The sequence below is a fragment of the Sphaeramia orbicularis genome, unplaced genomic scaffold (assembly GCF_902148855.1).
Source record: "Sphaeramia orbicularis unplaced genomic scaffold, fSphaOr1.1, whole genome shotgun sequence".
In the NCBI taxonomy this organism is placed as follows: domain Eukaryota; kingdom Metazoa; phylum Chordata; class Actinopteri; order Kurtiformes; family Apogonidae; genus Sphaeramia; species Sphaeramia orbicularis.
In genome coordinates, this window is record NW_021941461.1 from 289,414 (window position 1) to 311,361 (window position 21,948).

The following is a 21,948-nucleotide window of genomic DNA, read 5'->3' on the forward strand; positions in this document are numbered from 1 at the left end:
AACTGTGTCAGTGAAGGAGCAGATCTGAAAACAGCTGTCAATCAAACCGGATTCAGCCTTTGGACCCATCCTCCAATCAGCACGTGGGATTCTGGCGTCCGGCCCGGCCGAGCTCCGCCCACAGCTCCATTCACCCCCAGAGACGCCCGGCGTCCAGGGGCGGGACAACATGGTGTCATTTATCCAATTAGCGTCCAGTTTAGAGTCAATGAAACAAACAGTTCCACTCAGTCCCACAGTCTGCAGACACATGCACTGAGCAGAGATGGAGGAGAAAAGGAGAACAACAGCCAGTCTGATGGTTTGTGATGAAGCTGATTCTGAACCGACTCATCTGTGAGATGAACGTGTTCCAACACATTTGGAGTCAATGAAATGTCAACACAACCGAACAGATTTAAGTAAGTACATTTTATTTATTGAGCACTTTTCACAGACAGAGTCACAAAGTGCTTTATCAGTTCAAATCATTTAGTTTTCATAATTTTCGTGGAAGCTGAGCTTCCCTGACAGTCTGCCAGAACCCACCACTGGGGGGCAGGTGTCAGAGCCCCAGGCTGACAGGCATGTGCCTTTTCTCCGCGTCCATCCACTGATGCTCTGCAGACAGGCGGAGCTCCGCTGCACGCAGACGTATGGAAGCACCGCGCCGAGGCGTGGTTTGGTCACGTGACCTGTGACGTTCGACACTTGAGTGACACATGAAGCAGCTGAGCGCTCGGAGTCACCTGATTGGTTTGGTTCATGTGTCACTTCCAGTGGTATTCTTACTGTGTTCATACGGACGTGCAGCCACAGGCCCGTGCGGACAGTCCAGACCCTGTGGGGTGTGCCGGACATTAAACTGGTCAGCTGCAGGACGGACAGAGGCGGGACTCTTCCACACGTCTCGGTTGCACTGCATGGTGATGACCACTAGATGTCCTCCTCCGGCCTGTGTTGGAGCCTCCTGCAGTGAACCAGGTTTGGTCCAAAGTGTCACAGCTCCAACCAAGGCCCGTTCAGCCGTCACATGTCTGTCCTCTGGCATGTCCGTACTGTTTGTGCTGCATGTCTGCACCAGTCCAGTAATCAGGTTACAGTCATTTATCTGCAGATACTGAGAGGATTTCTGGTTCAAGTGTCTGGGTTCTAATCATGCTGTTTTTCTGACTTCCCTACCAGAGGGTGTCACCATCAGTTGGTCGTCCGTCCACATGTGCCAAACTCTGGCGTAGACTGAAGGTTTTCAGGTGTGGGCCCATGTTTGCCTTCTCCACTCACATGTTGAGTCTATGATTAAATTCACTTTGGCTTTTGCATTTGTCTCAGCGTCATGGACATGAAAACAGGAGTCCAGTTCTTCCACACAGTAAACACATGTGGGCTGGTCACACTGGACCACGCACGTCAGTGTTTCCTAAAATCACACACAAGAAATACTTTCATTTCATTCACACAAGTAACAGTCAAACTATTAGTGACCAGTTTTGGACCGTGTACAGCTCCACCTACTGGATGAAACAGGACATTCTTTAGTTGCAGCAGTTGACAATTCTAGGACTTTTCCTAAATCGGGTGAACCTGTTACACATTTGAATTCAGAAGGACTTCAGTCATGTGTTGAACACCTGTCAGTAAACGGTGATGAACACCCACTGTTATGGACCTGTTGAATTCAGGTGTTTTCTAACAGGGACATGTGTCCCAATACTTGTGTCCACATAAATGTAAAAGTCATCATTAACACACCAAGTGTTCTGTAGAAGGTCTCAGTTCAAGAGGCTCAAGCGGAAACAGGTTCAGGTTAAGACTTGACCAAAAGCGGGATTAACGTCACAGATCTGCATTCCTCCAGAAAACGAACGATATAAACACTTGAATTCAGTTTTGAATGTGAAATTTTAACAATATATCAAACATTAAAGCTCTCAGAGGATCACAGAGTGAAGCTGTAAATAAAGACGTCTTAATGTATTAAAGATGTATTAAAAACATAAAATAAAAATATTACACAAAAATTAAAAAACTAAAAAATGAAGCTGTAAATAAAGATATATTAATGTATTAAAGATGTATTTAAAAAATAAATTTAAAATTATAATAAAAATGAAGCTGTAAATAATTATATATATATATATATATATATATATATATATATATATATATATATATATATATATGTGTGTGTGTGTGTGTAAAGAAAAATAAAAAAATTTAAAAAATAAAAATAAAAAAATGCATTGCCTGCAAAAAAAAAATTCACGTTTTATCATTTAGCGGTGGAAGCCTTCATTTATCAATGAAATTATGACATGAAACAGGTTTTGGTGCACTTCTCTAGGATTATTGGCATTTTTATAGAACGGGTACAGACATGATTTGGGTCCACCTGTGAATCCAACACTAATAATGTCAGATCAGTTTGGACCTGAACTTCTGTTGGATTTCATCACCATTTCCACTTTGGGATTTTTCTTCAGAGGAGGCAAAACAAAATCCCAAATTACATGAACGTAGGAGACTTTAACACATCTGATTACGTGCTATTTTTCCAAGTCAGGCTTTTCTCAAAGAAAGACAAAAACAATCCAAAATAACAGTAAACAAATTTATTTTGTCGTCTGCATTTACAGCTGGAATTCAGGGAATTCGAACACGACGTCTTTGCCTGTGAGCTTCTTGTAGACACCAGAGAAGGTCTCCACCTGGAAGAGCAGGAGAAAGCACCGTCAGTCCCAGACCACAACCCCAATGAAGACTGAATCAAACTGCACTCATTTCATTTAGAATCAAGTGAGGGACAAATTTATTTAAACAAAAAACAGATGTTAAATCCGATCATCTCCCAAAACAGTTCATTTCATAGATTTTTACTACATTCAATATTTCATTCATGGAAGAAGAGATCAAATATTTTCAAATACATTTTAATTTAACATTAAAATCCCATTTACGACACATTTTTCATTATAAATAAATGTTCAATTAAAAACTAACTACAGACCCCCTGTACTGAAGATCAATAGTTCAAATCTTTTAATTAATCAAACTATAACTGAAAATTTAAAACTTATAAAAATGCATTACCATCTTTGACCGCAGTTTTTCTGCTGTATGGAACAACCTTGAAAATGTTTAATTTAAAAAGAAATAGTCGACCCCCACACGCACACCGTTCAGGGTGCGTGGTGGAGGTTTGCACACTTGTTTTGATTAGTTTCTTTTTTTTTTTTTTCTAAATGCTTAGTTTTAGTTTAATTTTAGTATTAATTGTAGTTCAGTGGTCTCTTTTCTCTTCTTCTCTGTGGTCGTATTCAAATCAATCCCAGACAGGACTCTGCTGCTTTAGTCTGCATGTTTCCAGGTAGAGTGGGGACCAGAAGATGACTGGAAACCAGGTGACAGCACAAAAGGTTGCTTGGGAAATAAATCGATTTCGTATCAATCCGACATTGACAAAGATGAAAACGAAGGGAATTTGATCCATAATTTTTTATCCGTTTTAGTTAGTTTTGTAAACACACAATACAGTTTCAGTTAGTTATGGTTTTTTCTTTTAATTCTAGTTTTTATTTATTTCAGTTAACGAAAATGTTTTTTCAATTCTAGTTTTCGTAATTTCATTAACGATAATAACCTTGCTTGGTCTTAGTGCTCAAAGACACAGCGCCTTCACAACAGCTCATTCAAGTTTCTAGAATCCAAGTAGAGATGTAACAATTACCGCTATAACAATAAACGGTGGTAAAACTGCAGACTGTTAGTATTACCGTTTAAATTCTAATTCTCATGATAACTGTGTTTGATTACCGCACGTTTAGGGGAAAAAACCCTATGTAAAGATCTGCTTTTATGTCAAATATTTGAGTATAGTTTTAATTTATTACAATTTTAATTTTCTATACCTAATATTTAGAACCAATATTCACTTTTAAAGTCTGTGAAAAGGTTCGTTAAGCATCTGTGTGTTATTTATGCAATAAATTATATACAGTTTTCAAATCAGATTTTATTTTTTTTGCGTTTTCAGTCCTTTTGTGTTTTTATAGTAGGTTAAAGTAAAAAATAATAGACAGATGATATAGATGAAGTTGTGCTGAAAAAAACAGATCCAAACATGGGTATAGTAAACATTTGTTTCTATAGTATATAAAGGCCAAATCAAAAGGACTGAAAACGGACAGAATAGACTCAGACCACTAAGGGTTAATATTGGAATGTTTCTGACACAGAAGGGACATTGGGACTGTTATTATGTTTTTTTGTTGTTTTTTTTTCAAAATACAACTTGGTTAAATTATTTCAGTGTGTGTATTAGTACTTTTTGAACATTTGAGCACAATTTCAATAACACCACGATAATAATGAGAACTGTGATAATTTTGGTCACAATAACTGAGATATGAAATGTTCATATGGTTCCATCCCTAAACCTAAGTCCTAAAACCTGAGACATTTGACGTAAAAACTCCTGAACCTTTCATAGTCTGATGGAGTCAGTTTGTGCACTGCATGGTTTAGCTCCCCAGTAACGGCCCCAAAGGACTCTGGGAAGATGTAGGAATATGCAGGACGCTCGTCCTCACCAGCGGCAGCCGGGGACGGAGCTTCATGTCCGACGTTGTGGAAGGGGACTGTACGTCTGAGCTCAAGGCTACGCTCCCATACGCCACCAGGACAGAGCCAGAGAGACCCTCACTGGATGTCCACGTCCACTGGGACCGTTCTGGGTTCAGAAGAAACCCTGAACATCAACTCGTTTAAATTTAAACCAAATGAAAACAGAATGAGAATCCCTTCCGACAGCTCCATTAGTTTTCCTCGTCGTCTGATTGGCCCATTTTTAACAGTGGTTGCACTTAGGGGCGTAAGAAAATATCAGTTCTGCGATATATCGCCATATTTCATTTCACAATACTGTATCGATATTTTGAAGTATTTATTCAAATGTAGATATGGCAGAGGTTCAGTTTTGGTTTTTGGTTTTCTTTATTGTTTCGATCTTATTTATTGTTATTTAACACTGTTTTATTAAACTAGTGGCATTGTGGGTCGTGCTTTACGTTAGACGCTGTTCAGGTCGTACTTACTTTGTGTTCGACGTTGTTCTGCTGCGCCTTGTCCAGATGGACCTTGATGAGCCGACTGCTGTCCAGTTTCACTCTGATCCTCTTACCCACGATCTCACTGGGGAAAACCAGGTCCTCCAGGATGGCGTCGTGTACGGAGGTCAGAGTACGGCTGATGAAAACAAAAACAGAGCATGTCAGCACAAACACGCAGCCTCCTCGTCCTCGGGTTTCAGTCACATGACCCGACTCATTTCAGTTTCTCTTGTTTTTAGTGTTTGAGTTTCCAGAGAACAATCAATACAACACAAAGCAAAAGTGAACGTCTGGTAAAATCAGTTTCATGTAGATCCATCACAGACCTTTAATAAACACTGGTTTCGTCATGAGTGTCATTAACAATAACAAAACGTGCCCGCACTTGAAAACCCTCAGCCTTCGGTCCACGCCAAAGTTTCTGCGCATAAGGATGACCAACTGATGAAAATACCCTGCGGCGAGGGCAGAGGGTAAAAACCTGAAGCATTCAGTGTAAAAACTCCTGAACCTTTCAGGGTTTCCTCCAGGATTTTTCTGGAAACTGTTGGTGGTGGTTTAATTTCAGGAAGTGCTATCATTTTGAAGTCTGACGAAACAGGAAGTACCTTTAGACTGTGTTGACAAAATAAAAAAACTTGATCCTTCCCAGGTGTGGAGTGCCAGGTTTGTGTTCTGTAGCTGCACCACGTTTTATAATAAACGTCAAGTTGGAGAACAAACCTGTCTGGTCGTTAAACGCCCAAACTCCAACTCCATTCAACTCGCGGCATGCGTGACGTAGCCTGCATCACAAAAATTTAAAGGGGAAGGATTGGTCGTACGGATCGGTTGCTTTTACAGATCCCCCATCCAGCTAAAATGTTGATACCAGGGCCGACATCCCATCCCAATATCAGATCAGTGCAACCTTAATTAATGTTAAATGAAACTGTCGCTAACACTGCGTCATTAGCATTGAGGTTAATAATAGGGTCATTTTCAAAGGGTTGAGCAAAACTATTGATTACATTTATTCGTACTTGGGTCCATTTCTGTCCCCCTTTTAGAGCTACAAACGATTACCGTAAATTCCGGACTATAAGCCGCTACTTTTTTCCCACGCTTTAAACACTGCGGCTTATACTCCAACGCGGCTTATACGATGATTTTCCCTTCTTGCCTGCCACACCCCAGGGAAGAATCTGTCTATTGTTACCAGGTATGCAGGAATGGATAACATTAACAACTTAACCATTATAAAGTTAATATTAACACACACAAAAGGGGAACTTCTAAGGAAAAATAGTAAACCTTCAAATGTTAATATTGTTTCACAAATATACAAAACAAAACTCTGAATGAAAACTCCCAATAAAGCTCTCCAGAGACCGTCATAAATTTAAAGCATCTCAAAATTAATGCGCACGTCGTGCGTAATGTTAAATGAAAATGATATTACAACAGACGTAATTACTTGTTTTTAATCTTTATATTTTAAAAATAAATTAAAAGTCCTACACTAACGAAAAACAAAAATTTGTTCACTTTCAAATGTCTTTCAAGTCATTTTAAGTCTGTGAATCCACAGCCGGCGCAAAAGCAAGTCAATCCCATATCGGCACGAATCCAAAGGAAACCCCGATAAGTCCACCGACAAAAAAAAAAGAGAAAATGTGCTTTTATTACTATCCTTTTATTGCCTCGTTTTTTGTCTTTCGTTTTTTAATCATCATATTAACAACGAATCAACCTATAGATATGACAGCAAGCTCACATATCAGACCCATTTACGTACAGGGAAGAATTTCATTTGAACTCAAAGAAAACCTTTATCCAATTACTGGCTCGAGCTGCCGCGGCACCAAGAGGCACCTCGGCTCGAGGTGCCGGTGGTGCCGCGGCAGCTCAGTGTCGCATAAGGCACCACCAGCACCTCCAGCTGAGGTGCCTCGTGGTGCCGTGGTTACCACGGCTCGGTGCCGCGGCACCACCGGCACAGAGCCATGGTACCGGAAGTGAGCCACCGGCAGTGTCGGTACCTCAATATGCACTTGCTGACAGTTTTGATGCAATGGAAAAAAAAGGTTCCACTCGGTCCCATAGAAGCCAGGCTTCAACAAGGAAATGCACTGACCACAGATCGTATGAGGAAACAGCTGAACGGGAATGTATGAGAAGTGAACAACATGGAGTCTGATGATTTGTGATAAAGCTGATTCTGAACGAACTCGTCTGTGAGATGAACGTGTTTTAACACATGTGTAGTCAATGAAATGTCAACACAACCAAACATATTTAACCATTTAATTTTCGTAATGATAGGGGAAGCCGGGTTTTTCTTGCAGTCTATGAGAAATCGCCACTGGTGGACACCCGCAGCTTATAAAGCGGCACAGCTTATACGTGTACAAAATTGATTTTCTTTCTAAAATTAGGGTCTGAAGCTCATATTCAGGTGCGGTCTATAGTCCGGAATTTATGGTAATCAATTAGGTGCTTGAAGTCAATGCAAAAGTTCCTGATTCGATTAATCGACTCGAATTGACTGAAGGGAAATATTCTACTGCAGTTTTCCTGAATTGAAGCTTTTTTGCGCGTCACAGTAAGCGTCCGTGTGAAACAACAGTGGAACTAATGTTTGACAGCAGAGAAATGAAGGAAACAAAGCTGAAGCTGCAACCGATTAAAATCAACTCGAAGTGATTTAAAAAAAAAATCCTTCAACCACAGTTCTCCTGAATCACAGCTTTTGTTTCCTTCATTTCTCTGCTGTTAAACATTGGTTCCACTGTTGTGTTTCACACGGACGCTTATTGTGACGCACAAAGAAGCTTCAATTCCGGAAAACTGCAATAGAATATCTCCCTTCAATCAATTCAAGTCGATTAATCGAATCATGAATTTTTGCATTGACTTCAAACACCTAATCGATTAATCGGTTGCAGCTCTACTCCTGAGCAAGCAGCAGTAGAGCCAGACAGGAAGTGGAGACTCCAGTGTTTGTTTTTCAGAATTACGTTATTTGCAGCGCAGTGTCACATTTCATGAGTACAATTTCATACTCTTATTATGCTCTGTAAATGTGTGCAGATGTAGACTTTGTGTTTATATGGATCCATTCATACAATCCTACTATATAATGCACGTTCTGTGTCCGATCGATCGATGTTGCACCACAGGAGGGCGTTTGTACAGGTTTTCCTCAGCCTTCACACGCCTGATCACCGCCAAACTCACCGAATGAATAGAAACATTGTGACTATCTACTAGGCACAATTTTATGTCTGTATTCAAATGTTGTGAGGTATGCTGGGAGATTTTAGCCTCTCTCTACTTTGAATTCTTCATCCCTGCCACCATACTCCATGTTGAAGAATGCAAATAGGCAGTATTTCACTGCATACACTATAAATTGATGGTACTGAAATAAGCAAACTGCCTAAATGCGTGTTTGTGTCTTGAAAATATTCCTTAAAGATCCACTCCCACATAATGTGAACAAATAACATCACGACAATTTTCTTACAAAATTACTGCTGCTCTTGCTGTGTTCATTTATAACGTAAAGGCACTTCTCACACACAATGGCACCACGGGGACGATGCCGTTAGTACAATTTAATTTACATCTGTAAAATCTATAAAAAAAACAAACAAACATAATTCTGGAAACGACATATACTTGATTAAGATACTTTTGGTGGCTGCAAAAAAGCTATTACAAGGAACTGGGGAAGGACAGAAGCACCAACACAGGACCAATGGATTGAAATTATTGATGGAATATATACAATGGAAAGGGTGACAGACTGCGACAACAGGAAGCACAAATAGACAAAAAGTGGGATAAATTGACTGTTTACAGAACTGGGAATGATGGAAGAATGGATAGAGCTGTGTTGAGAAATATGTGATGCGACCAAGCAATGTTGGTTTGTTTATCGTTGTGTCAAAAATATGTGAATTTCAATAAAAACTTAAGTGACAAAAAAAAAAAAAAAAAACATCATTCTGAGGGCATGGCAGCTTTTATTTTGCTGTGGTGGAGCACCACGATCCTTTTCATGTAGTGGAAACCCTGCCATTCATAGTGGGATGGAGTCAGTTTGTGCACTGCATGGTTTAGCTCCCCAGTAACGGCCCCAAAGGACTATGGGAAGATGTAGGAATATGCAGGACGCTCGTCCTCACCAGCGGCAGCCGGGGACGGAGCTTCATGTCCGACGTTGTGGAAGGGGACTGTACGTCTGAGCTCAAAGCTACGCTCCCATACGCCACCAGGACAGAGCCAGAGAGACCCTCACTGGATGTCCACGTCGGTCAAACACACCCACCATACTTGAGTATAGTTTTAATTTATTACAATTTCAATTGTATATACCTAATATTTAGAACCAATATTCACTTTTAAAGTCTTTGAAAAGGTTCGTTAAGCATCTGTGTGTTATTTATGCAATACATTATATACATTTTTCAAATCGGATTTTATAGTTTTTTGTGTGTTTTCTGTCCTTTTGTGTTTTTATAGTAGGTTAAAGTGAAAAAATAATAAATGATATAGATGAAGTTGTGCTGAAAAAACAGATCCCAAACATGGGTATAGTAAACATTTGTTTATATAGTATATAAAGGCAAAATCAAAAGGACTGAAAAACAGCTAAGGGTTAATATTTGAATGTTTCTGCAACAGAGGGAACATTGTGCCAATTTTTTTTTTTTTTTCCAAAATACAACTTGGTTTTATTATTTCAGTGTGTGTATCAGTACTTTTTTAACATTTTGAGCACAATTTCAAATATACCACAATAACGATAACCGTGATAATTTTGGTCATAATAACCGTGATATGAAATTTACATATGGTTGCATCCCTATTTCAACCTTTTCAAAAACTAGCGGCACTGTACCCATGGTGCCATTGTACGATAGCATTCATTCATTCATTTTCTGAACCCGCTTTATCCTCACTAGGGTCACGGGGGTCTCTTGGAGCCTATCCCAGCTACACAGGGGCGAAGGCGGGGTACACCCTGGACATTTCGCCAGTTCATCGCAGGGCTGAACATATAGAGACAAACAATCACTCTCACATACACACCTATGGGTGATTTAGATTAACCAATTAACCTATCAGTGCACGTCTTTGGATGGTGAGAAGAAGCCGGAGTACCCGGAGAGAACCCACGCAGACACGGGGAGAACATGCAAACTCCACACAGAAAGGTCCCATCCCCCGTCGACTGGTGTAGGAATCAAACCCAGGACCTTCTGTCTGTGAGGCACAAGTGCTAACCACTGCACCACCGTGTCACCTATGTACGATAGCATGAGAGGCTAAAGTCTTCCAGCATACCTCACAACATTTGAATACAGACATAAAATTGTGCCTACTAGATAGTCAAGTAATGTTTCTATTCATTTGGCGAGTTTGGTGGCGATCGGGCCTGTGAAGGCTGAGGAAAACCTGTACAAACGCCCTCCTGTGGTGCAGCATCGATCAGACAGGCACAGAACGTGCATTATATAGTAGGATAAGGATGTAAAAACTGCAAAAAATTGAGAGAAAGGTACATGTAAAGAACATGCATCAAAAAATTAGAAAAGAATCGGGCGAATAGTGTCAGAGAAATCAATCGGACAAATTTTCAAAGTTTAAAACATTTGTAAGAAACTCCAAAAATTGCAATTCAGCCGTCAAACTGCGCACTGCTCCTCAACTGGTGATAAAGATGAAAACACCAGACACAGTGGGCTGGTGAGATTTAAAAAAAACAACAAACCCCATTCTGTTGGACATCAACTCACCTCCTGGGACGCTTCTGCTTATTCTTGGTGCGGCTTTTCCTGGTGGGTTTGGGCAGAATTCTCCTCTGAAACACATCATACACATGATTGGTTTGACGTCGGCAGATCAACACTTAAAACAGGACTCAGAAACCAACACATCACATCCAACCCTGACCCACAGATTCATTCTACGTTTTTCAAAACTTTTTTTTTTTTTTTTTTAATTTACTCCTGTATGAATAACAGGTTAAAAAGAGTGTGTAAATGTGAGAAACGACTATAACAGGTTTGTTGAATTATTTTAACACAATGTTTTGTGTTTCATCACATTTCCCTGAAATGGATTGAAAGGTCAAATGCTGTGACTTGAGCTTTAAGTGATTCTTAAAGAAAAAAAATTGACATTTAATGAGTAACAATAAATCACTCATTGCATGTACGCCTGTTGAACCAGTGATCGGGGGGGTTTAATGTCCCTGATGTAAATACTCCTGCTGAAATTGAAGCTTCTAGAATCAAGGCTTGAGTCCTAAAACCTGAGACATTCGACGTAAAAACTCCTGAACCTTTCATAGTCTGATGGAGTCAGTTTGTGCACTGCATGGTTTAGCTCCCCAGTAACGGCCCCAAAGGACTCTGGGAAGATGTAGGAATATGCAGGACGCTCGTCCTCACCAGCGGCAGCCGGGGACGGAGCTTCATGTCCGACGTTGTGGAAGGGGACTGTACGTCTGAGCTCAAGGCTACGCTCCCATACGCCACCAGGACAGAGCCAGAGAGACCCTCACTGGATGTCCACGTCGGTCAAACACACCCACCCCAGACCGTCAGAACCACACCCACCCCCAGACTGTCGGAACCACACCCACCCCCAGACTCTGAAAACACTGACCTGGGCGATGAAGACCACGTGCTTTCCGCTGAACTTCTTCTCCAGCTCCCTCACCAGACGCACCTGAATCTTCTGGAAGGACTTCAGCTGAGGAACGGGAACGAAGATGATGATGGCTTTCCTGTTTCCGCCAACCTCAATTTCCTTTAAGCACAAAAATAAAGTCTGTTGGTATTGGAAATTCACAACAATGTTGTGACTGAAGAGCTTCAGCACACAGCTCAGGGCTGAGTTTAGTGACAATGATTCAAATGAGATCAGTAAATCCTACAGTTTAACCTCTGCATCAGTTGACCTATACCCTCTGAAGTTATCACCCATCAAATAGAACTTTTGATGAGTATGGTACATGATAACAGACAGTTTACATCAACACAGTGAATGAAGTGGAACCACCTCCTGCCTCGGTCCAGGAGGAGACACCGTCTGTACGATGAAGAGGACGAAGACAACTGTCCTTTAGGATAGAGACTAGAGTTAGGATGGATCAGACTGATCCCAGTTCAGCTCAGATAGACTTAGACTGGGATCAGACTCATCAGGATACACTGAGCTCCTCTGCTCAAATACAAATTCGATCAACAGATTCCTCATTCCACATTTTTTTAAAGGCTAGTTTATAGATATAAAACATATTTATAGTGTAACCCCCCACCCACCCACTCTAAAAACAAATAGAAAACTTAAGTCCTGACATTTCTAGGTTCTTAAAGTACTATTTTACAGTTCCGAGCTGTTTGAGATCATACTGGGCTGAATGTGGAACCTGAACTAAAATGAGTTTGACAGCTCTGGGTTAGGGGATGAAAATACAAAGACATATTCACCTGTACTGAATAAACTAATCTGAGATTTAAATTAAGGTACCATCATAAAACTAACTTCAATGATAATGATGCTACAAAATATGAAGATGCAACTCTAACAAAGATATCTTCTGAACCAACATTCAGTTAATGTAAATCTTACAGCCTGGTGAAGGTCATCACCATGTAAGCATACAGGAAATACAGTCAGGATTATTTTCTCCATAAGATGGAGTCAGTTTGTGCACTGCATGGTTTAGCTCCCCAGTAACGGCCCCAAAGGACTCTGGGAAGATGTAGGAATATGCAGGACGCTCGTCCTCACCAGCGGCAGCCGGGGACAGAGCTTCATGTCCGACGTTGTGGAAGGGGACTGTACGTCTGAGCTCAAGGCTACGCTCCCATACGCCACCAGGACAGAGCCAGAGAGACCCTCACTGGATGTCCACGTCGGTCACCCAGGTTCGCATCGACAGTCAATGACCACCTACCTTCGCTGCAGTGATGTTCAGCTCTCTAAGCTGAGCCTTCAGGTCAGAGTTCATCTCCAGCTCAAGCAGAGCCTAACACAAAAAAGATGATCACACTTTAAACCAAACTGTATCTGCGAGTCAGATCAGTTACAGAATTAGAAACAGGACGACTTGTTCAGAACAGATACCAGACAGCAAGGACCTACTCAGTATAATCTCTACAAAAACAACACCTCTATGTCCAGACAATAGTTTCTACAAATTAGTCAATCGCTTCATCAGAACACTGAAAAGGCTTCTTACCTGGGAGATCCCAGACTCAAACTCGTCTGGCTTTTCGCCATTGGGCTTCACGATCTTGGCGCTGGTACTGAACATGGCCTTTGTCTCTGTAGAAGCAAAAACACATCCAAGGTTATAATAAGAATATTTGGTCATTTTCAACTTTAAACACTCAATGCCTTGTACTGAAACATGATCTAATTTCACACAGTATTTAGAGAATGTCTTGCTTTCATTAAATGCAGTATCATAGCCAAAGAACATTCAAAGACTTTTTAGCATTAATTCACTAGAGAACTGATAAGACTTCACTCATTTTTACAAAATGTAAAACTAGAACAATAAATTAGAGGCATAAAGCATAAACTATAATTGAATATAATGTGTACAGATTGTGTACCCATTTACAACAGCAGTGTTAGTGCAATACAGAGAGGAACCAAACAACAGCAGATCTAACAAGAGCAGCAATATATTGACAACCATCCACAAATCCTAAAACAGCATCTTCAATACTATAGTACTTCAATACTGGATTGAGTTATGGAACACATAACCCTTTCATGCATGAGTTATTAGATTAGATTAGACTTTACTGATCCACACAATGGGGAAATTACTTTGTTACAGTAACAGCACAAGACGTAACAGGCTGCCGGCATCCCCGGCGCCATAAATCTTGACAGAATAATGCAAAGCACAAGTATAAGACATCATACAGTTTACACACAGTACACAGTATGAGAACCTTCATCAAGATTTTTTGTCCGGAGTGTTTTTATTCCTCCTGGGCCATGAAAAAAACAATGTGATCAAGTTTTTTTTTGTAGTTACAAAAATGTCCCCTCAGCTACACCATGCATTTAATTTTTGAAGTAAAGAAACATGTATTTAAAACCCAATAGGGTCAAAACAGTAATGTCCCATCAGAGAGTGAACTTTAATTGATTGCCATTCCAACATTTATTTCAATGTACAGTAGCTCCTTGTTTTGGATAATCCCTTATGGTCCAACTAAAGCAAAAAATGAATTTAAAAGTAAAAATGTGGGTCATTTAGCAACACTACTCCGTCAGATTGTCTCTAAAATGTCCTGTCAGAGAGATTTCAAATACAGTATTTTGACCCAATAGCAGAAAGTGACATAAAAACAATGAAATTAAAACATTGTTAACTGTTGCTAATGTGAGGTTTTCTCGCATTTTAACATATTCTAATACTAGTTATTACTAACTTCATGGAGATAATATGCAAAATAAACTTTTTTGTTTAACATCCCCCCCAAAAAAGAATGATAATTACAGTCTATAACAATTAACAATTGATTTACACTCAAACATGTTACTGCAGATCAGATTTGTCAAGCACAGCAAAGTTACAGTAACGGTATGAATTGCAGTGTATGGGATGATGCATAAGCGTCCATTGCACAGGTGTCAAACTGCGGTCCTCAAGGGCCAGTATCCTGCATGTTTCAGATTTTTCCTTCTTCCAGCCACACCTGGTTCAATTAATGATCAGCTCATCATCATGCTCCGCAGAAGCCTGATGACAACATAATGGCTTCCAGGTGTGATGGAAGAGGGAAATACCTAAAACATGCAGGATACCGGCACTCGAGGATCTGAGTTTGACACCCCTGGTCTATTGTGTTGGCTGAGATGGAACTAAAACAACAAAATCCATGAATATACAAGAGAACAGCTGTAGAATAACTGTCCACTGTAGTGACCACTATGCATGAAAGGGTTAAATGTACCTGTATATTCTGGTTACCAAAACACCTAACTCAGCTCTGTGTAGACATATTACCATAGATGAACACTGTGCTGTGGGTCTTCCTGGTAATTCAGTTATTTTACATCATTTCCCAGTGTCACATATGATGTACAAACATAAACTTTATGAAGCTTTGTGATTATTCCATTTCAGGTCCACACTCCATCCTAAGACGACCAGACACTCGGTCCAAACTAACCGAGCTAAACGGTCACGACCTTTGTAAAAACCTGCAATACCCCGGGATGGGTATACCTGAGAGTAACGAGTCCATATTAAGTCACTAAAACCTTTAACTCGGGTAAAACTAACGGTTAAATAAGTTAACATGCAGGTTGGATGTACTGTTAGCCTGCTAACTGGACTTAGCTGGCTGTTAGCGTGCACTGACATTGTTCCTCATTACACGACATAGAATTTCATCGCTATGCCACTCTTTAACAAACGACTGAGCCAAAAAAATATGCGTTAACGTGAGTAAAAGTTAGTCCTGTGGCTGTAGCAGCAGCTGTCTGAACACATGTACGGCCTGTTAAGCTAGGCTAAGCTAAGCTAACAGCGCCCTCTTAAACAACCCGATAACCCGACCTGCTCAACTGCGGTTTATTTAACGATAAACAACAGCCATCGGCTCCCACAAACCTCTTAATCTAAAGTATCATGGAGTTAGCATGCGTTTCGATGTAGAAATACAACAAATAAACGACATTAAAGTACATTTCAGGGCAGAATAGTCAGTACAGGGGAAAATATCACGACTAACCTCTGTCAACGACGGCCAAGGAAGAGGCCGGAACCTCGCGAGAGTTGCATTAATCTAATCTTGGACTCCCGTGGCAATATCGCGAGATTTGCAAGGGAGAACACATGGAGGAAAGACGCTGAGTTCACGTGCTGTGGGATAAATGAGAGTTACCACGCACATAAAATAGATGATTGTATTTTAAAAGCACCCATAAGAAGAGTAAAGAAACAGCAGCAGTAATAATAATAATAATAATAATAATAATAATAATAATAATAATAATAATAATAATAATAATAATAATTGCGCTAATCAATTGTGTCAAAAAGTTTGGTCAAATTTCTGGATACAAGGTTAATTTTACAAAATCTGAAATCATGCCTCTTGGTTTTTCATATGGAAATGAACCTGACTTTGTAAAACCCTTTTGCTGGGCATCAGGTGGATTTACATATTTGGGAGTAAAAATTACACCAAAAATTCGTCAACTTTATGCTGAAAATGTTAATCAGATAAAATCAGATCTGATAAAACATATTAAGGAGAAATTGTTAGGTCGGAAAAAGCTTCCTATATCTTTTCTTGGCAGAGTCATTCTTATTAAGATGATAATTCTCCCCAAAATTACTTACCCTCTATCTATGCTCTTCATATCTCTAAAGAGAAACAACATTATAGATATAAATAAAGCTCTCTCTGATTTTATATGGGCTGGCAGAAAGCCTAAAATTTAGTTAAATATTCTACAACTACCAAAAGAATATGGAGGATGGGACCTCCCCAACATTATAAATCATACAATATCAATGCAAACTAGAATTATCTCAATATGGACAGCTGCTCATCCGAAGCCACCATGGTTTGAGATTGAAGCAACCCTCTCCAAACCATACTCTAGTGTCAATTTACTTGATAGAAGCAGAAGTGAATTACCAGTTATGGTTAAAGACAATTTTCTAATTACTAATGTGGGTAGTACCTGGAACGCATTGAGGAAACTATCTGGGACTAAACATAAACTGAGCTTTTTAACAGCATTGGTTGATAATCCTGACTTAACCAGAGGGGGCACTGGGTCTAACTATCAGAAATGGTATGAAGCAGGAATTTACAATATTTCTAATCTTTGGGATAAGGGGACATTTAAAAACACTCGAATCCTTACAAACTAAATACAGACTACAAACAAAAGACTTTTATAAATACCTTCAGGTCAGACACTATGTACAAACCAAAATGGAAACTCTTAACCTCCCAGATGACTTCAATTTATTAGAAAAGACCCTTTTAGATAGCCTTAATCAAAGTCACTTTGTCTTCAAATTTTATTCAAAGCTGTGGCATTTGAATACTGATAAGTGATCATTCTAATGGAAACCATGGGAAACTCAGCTGAAAACAACAATAAATATTGATGTATGGGAGGAAATCTGACTTTTACCTTCAAAACTATCCATATGTAACAGATCTAGAGAAATGCAATATTCTATTTTACAAAATGTCTATATATGTCCATATATGTACAGTAAATCTACAGCAGGGGCCTCTCCAAACTGCCTCAAATGTAAAACTATTTTAGGGACCAGACTTCACTGCCTCTGAGACTGTGAACAGATTCAACAGTTTTGGTAAACCATATGTGTGGAGGTTAGTGTGGTCATTAAGCACCAGTTCCAGCCTCATCCATTATTGTGTCTACTTGGATGTATCCCTGAGTCATTGAGAACACATAAGTCTGCTGTTCAGTTTTTGTTCATGTTGGGCTGAAAGGCTGTTATCACCAAATGGTTTGGAGAAGAACCTCCTTCTATACATCTGTGGAAGTCTGTGATATCAGACTATATTTCTCTGGAAAGACTAAGATTTTATATCAACAATCAGAAGGACGTCTTCACAGAAAAGTGTTGGAATATCTGGGAACTCAGACTGCAACGACCTGAAATAGACTGAATATGGACTTTTGAGATCATCGCTGTGGACATATTTCAGATCTGCTTTACATTTCATACAACCTGTATGTACTGCGCTGGACTGTAGAATTCTGAAAATGGTCAATAAAAAGAATGTTAAAAAAATATATAATAATAATAATAATAATAATAATAATTCCACTATAAGATGATTGTATTTTAAAAGCACCCATAAGACGAGTAAACAAACAGTAGTAATAATAATAATAATAATAATAATAATAATAATAATTCCACTATGAGATGATGTACCTCCTGACAAAGAGCATTTAAAGAGCATTCAATAGAAACAAAAAAAGGAAATTCTTGAAGTAAACAGAACACCATCTTTACTGAGTGTTTTATGGTATTGTTACAGGATGTGCAGTCAGATGCATATGTGCAAATGCAGAGCCATTTAAAGAGAGTTCCCACACGCTGTGATGTGGCCGCTCCAGTGATCACATGGTTCATGTAAGCCTGAATAGTTCCAAACAAACCCAGCGCTGTCATGTTCTTCTGTGGGACAGACAGCAGTGAGTGAGATTAGGTTTAGGACCAGGGTTAGGGTTAGGAATGAGGTTAGGTTTAGACCCGAAGGGTTAAAGACCTAGGTTTAGACCCTTTAAGGGTTAAATGTGGACGTTTGGGTCTTTAAGGGTTAAACCTTTATCAGATTAAAAACACACACAACCCTTTTACCTGAATGATGTAAAACTTTATTTAAAATGTCAAAGTTGAAGTTGGATTGTCCATCAGGCACTCAAGTGAAAAGATCAGACAAAGAAGATAATGAAACAGAAAAAATAATTATTAAATAACAACATGGATGGTAAAAAAAAAAAAAAAAAAAAGCTCCTGCGTAGATTGATCCTGTTTAGCTTGGTGCAGCACATTCATCCGTTACTTCAGGGTTTGTTTGTTTTTTTTTAGTTTATGTTCAATTCAACAGCTTCCAGTTTATAATGAAGTCAAAGAAATTAAATAAAAATGGTTTATTTCAGATTTATTCCATACTTATAAATGCAGCTTTTTTTTTCTTTTTTTTTTTAATTTTGAATTTGGATGTTCTGATTCTACAGTCTAGACCAGGGGTGTGGAATATTTGTCTGAAGACACTGACATTCAAGCCAGTTGTTTGAATCAGAAAGTCCAATATTTTTCATTTCCAGATGTCTGGGGTTAAATGTTTGGAGTATTTATAAATGTTTGGAGTATTTGTAAATGTTTGGAGTATTTATAAATGTTTGGAGTATTTATAAATGTCTGGAGTATTTGTAAATGTTTGGAGTATTTATAAATGTTTGGAGTATTTATAAATGTCTGGAGTATTTGTAAATGTTTGGAGTATTTATAAATGTTTGGAGTATTTGTAAATGTTTGGAGTATTTGTAAATGTTTGGAGTATTTATAAATGTTTGGAGTATTTATAAATGTTTGGAGTATTTGTAAATGTTTGGAGTATTTGTAAATGTTTGGAGTATTTATAAATGTTTGGAGTATTTATAAATGTTTGGTGTATTTGTAAATGTTTGGAGTATTTGTAAATGTTTGGAGTATTTGTAAATGTTTGGAGTATTTGTAAATGTTTGGAGTATTTATAAATGTTTGGAGTATTTGTAAATGTTTGGAGTATTTATAAATGTCTGGAGTATTTGTAAATGTTTGGAGTATTTGTAAATGTTTGGAGTATTTATAAATGTTTGGAGTATTTATAAATGTTTGGTGTATTTGTAAATGTTTGGAGTATTTGTAAATGTTTGGAGTATTTGTAAATGTTTGGAGTATTTGTAAATGTTTGGAGTATTTATAAATGTTTGGAGTATTTGTAAATGTTTGGAGTATTTATAAATGTCTGGAGTATTTGTAAATGTTTGGAGTATTTATAAATGTTTGGAGTGTTTGTAAATGTTTGGAGTATTTATAAATGTTTGGAGTATTTATAAATGTTTGGAGTATTTGTAAATGTTTGGAGTATTTGTAAATGTTTGGTGTATTTATAAATGTTTGGTGTATTTGTAAATGTTTGGAGTATTTGTAAATGTTTGGAGTATTTGTAAATGTTTGGAGTATTTATAAATGTTTGGAGTATTTGTAAATGTTTGGAGTATTTATAAATGTTTGGTGTATTTGTAAATGTTTGGTGTATTTGTAAATGTTTGGAGTATTTGTAAATGTTTGGAGTGTTTATAAATGTTTGGTGTATTTGTAAATGTTTGGTGTATTTGTAAATGTTTGGTGTATTTGTAAATGTTTGGAGTATTTGTAAATGTTTGGAGTGTTTATAAATGTTTGGAGTATTTGTAAATGTTTGGAGTATTTATAAATGTTTGGAGTATTTGTAAATGTTTGGTGTATTTGTAAATGTTTGGTGTATTTGTAAATGTTTGGTGTATTTGTAAATGTTTGGAGTATTTGTAAATGTTTGGAGTGTTTATAAATGTTTGGAGTATTCGTAAATGTTTGGAGTATTTGTAAATGTTTGGAGTATTTATAAATGTTTGGAGTATTTGTAAATGTTTGGAGTATTTGTAAATGTTTGGTGTATTTATAAATGTTTGGTGTATTTGTAAATGTCTGGTGTATTTATAAATGTTTGGTGTATTTGTAAATGTTTGGAGTATTTGTAAATGTTTGGAGTATTTGTAAATGTTTGGAGTATTTGTAAATGTTTGGAGTATTTGTAAATGTTTGGAGTATTTATAAATGTTTGGAGTATTTGTAAATGTTTGGAGTATTTGTAAATGTTTGGAGTATTTGTAAATGTTTGGTGTGTTTGTGGATCCACTGTGACATGTGGAAATGATCAACTCACACAGAATACTGTTCAAGTTCCTCTGATTCTTCTCAAATTTCAGTTGGTGGTTGATCCACTTATTTACATTCACTGTGAAAGAACATCGTACATTTTCATCATGTAATTTTACTGTCTAATCTAATCTAATCCAATCTAATCTAGTTTAGTTTAGTTTAATCTAACCTAATCTAATATAGTTTAGTCTAATCTAGTCTACACTAGTCTAGTTGAATTTAGTCTAATCTAATCTAATTTATTCTAATCTAGTCTGGTCTAATTTAGTCTAATGTAATCTAATCTGGTCTAATTTAGTCTCATCTAATCTAATCTAGTCTAATGTCATCTACTCTAGTCTAGTCTAATTTAGTCTAGTCTAATCTAATCTAATCTGGTCTAATTTAGTCTCATCTAGTCTAGCCCAGTCTAATCTAATATAGTCTAGTCTACTCTCTTGCAGTGTAGTCTAATCTGGTCTAATCTAATCTAAAATAATATAATCTATTCTAGTCTAGTCTAGTCTAGTCTCATAGTCTAATATAAACTAGTTTAGTCTAATTTCATATAATCTAGTCTAATTTAATCTAGTCTAGTCTAATCTAATCTAATATAGTCTAATCTAATCTAATCTAATATAGTCTAATCTAATCTAATCTAATATAGTGTAATCTAATATAACCTAGTCTAATTTAATAGTTTAATCTAATTTAATATAGTCTAGTGTTGTCTAATTTAATATAGTCAAGTCTAGTCTAAACCAATTTAATCTAGTCTAATCAAAGATAGTCTAGTCTGTATAGTATAGTATATAATATAGTCAAATTTAGTCTACTCTAATTTAATATCGTCTAGTGTAGTCTGAACCAATCTAATCTAATCTAATATAATATAATCTAGTCTATTCTAGTCTAAACCAATCTCATCTGGTCTAATCTAATATAGTCTAATCTAAACCAATCAAATCTAATCTAAAATAGTCTAGTCTAGTTTAATCTAGTCTAGTTTAATATAGTCTAATTTAATTTTGTCTAGTCTAGTTAAATCTAGTCTAGTTAAATATAGTGTAGTCTAATATAGTCTAGTTTAATCTAGTTTAATATAGTCTAGTTTAGTTCAATCTAGTCTAGTCTAGTTTAATATAGTCTAATCTAGTTTAGTTTAACATAGTCTAGTTTAGTTTAATCTAGTCTAGTCTAATATAGTCTAGTCTAATATAGTGTAGTGTAGCCTAGTTTAATCTAGTCTACTTTAGTCTAGTTTAGTTTAATCTAATCTAGTTTAATATAGTCTAGTCTAGTTTAATATAGGCTAGTCTAGTCTAATCTAGTCTTGTCTAGTCTAGTTTAATATAGTCTAGTCTACTTTAATATAAG

At 37.6% G+C, this 21,948-nt stretch overlaps 1 protein-coding gene and 4 non-coding genes across 5 annotated transcripts; all 5 read right to left on the reverse strand.

Annotated features, from left to right (window-relative positions):
- Window positions 1-2,576: 2,576 nt before the first annotated feature.
- On the reverse strand, window positions 2,577-15,885 carry rps7 (ribosomal protein S7). The gene is made up of 7 exons (XM_030129505.1): window positions 15,851-15,885; window positions 13,330-13,415; window positions 13,045-13,116; window positions 11,748-11,891; window positions 10,874-10,938; window positions 5,073-5,223; window positions 2,577-2,687 (listed from the first exon to the last, which is right to left on the reverse strand). The coding sequence occupies exons 2-7, from the start codon at window positions 13,402-13,404 to the stop codon at window positions 2,610-2,612; spliced, it is 585 nt and encodes a 194-aa protein (XP_029985365.1). The 5' UTR covers window positions 13,405-13,415; window positions 15,851-15,885; the 3' UTR covers window positions 2,577-2,609.
- LOC115415867 (small nucleolar RNA SNORA73 family) lies at window positions 4,482-4,697 on the reverse strand. The gene has a single exon (XR_003934882.1). It is a non-coding gene; the product is annotated as a small nucleolar RNA SNORA73 family (small nucleolar RNA).
- LOC115415866 (small nucleolar RNA SNORA73 family) lies at window positions 9,173-9,388 on the reverse strand. Its single transcript, XR_003934881.1, has one exon. It is a non-coding gene; the product is annotated as a small nucleolar RNA SNORA73 family (small nucleolar RNA).
- Window positions 11,444-11,659, reverse strand: LOC115415865 (small nucleolar RNA SNORA73 family). Its single transcript, XR_003934880.1, has one exon. It is a non-coding gene; the product is annotated as a small nucleolar RNA SNORA73 family (small nucleolar RNA).
- Window positions 12,792-13,007, reverse strand: LOC115415864 (small nucleolar RNA SNORA73 family). The gene has a single exon (XR_003934879.1). It is a non-coding gene; the product is annotated as a small nucleolar RNA SNORA73 family (small nucleolar RNA).
- Window positions 15,886-21,948: the final 6,063 nt, after the last annotated feature.

Bases quoted from the DNA above. Each gene is read 5' to 3' on its own strand.
- rps7 (XM_030129505.1), bottom strand. From the start codon at position 13,404: ATGTTCAGTACCAGCGCCAAGATCGTGAAGCCCAATGGCGAAAAGCCA. The intron at 11,892-13,044 runs GTAGGTGGTCAT...TTGTGCTTAAAG, and splicing joins TGAACATCACTGCAGCGAAG to GAAATTGAGGTTGGCGGAAA. The intron at 5,224-10,873 runs GTGAGTTGATGT...TGTTTTCATCAG, and splicing joins AAGCAGAAGCGTCCCAGGAG to CCGTACTCTGACCTCCGTAC.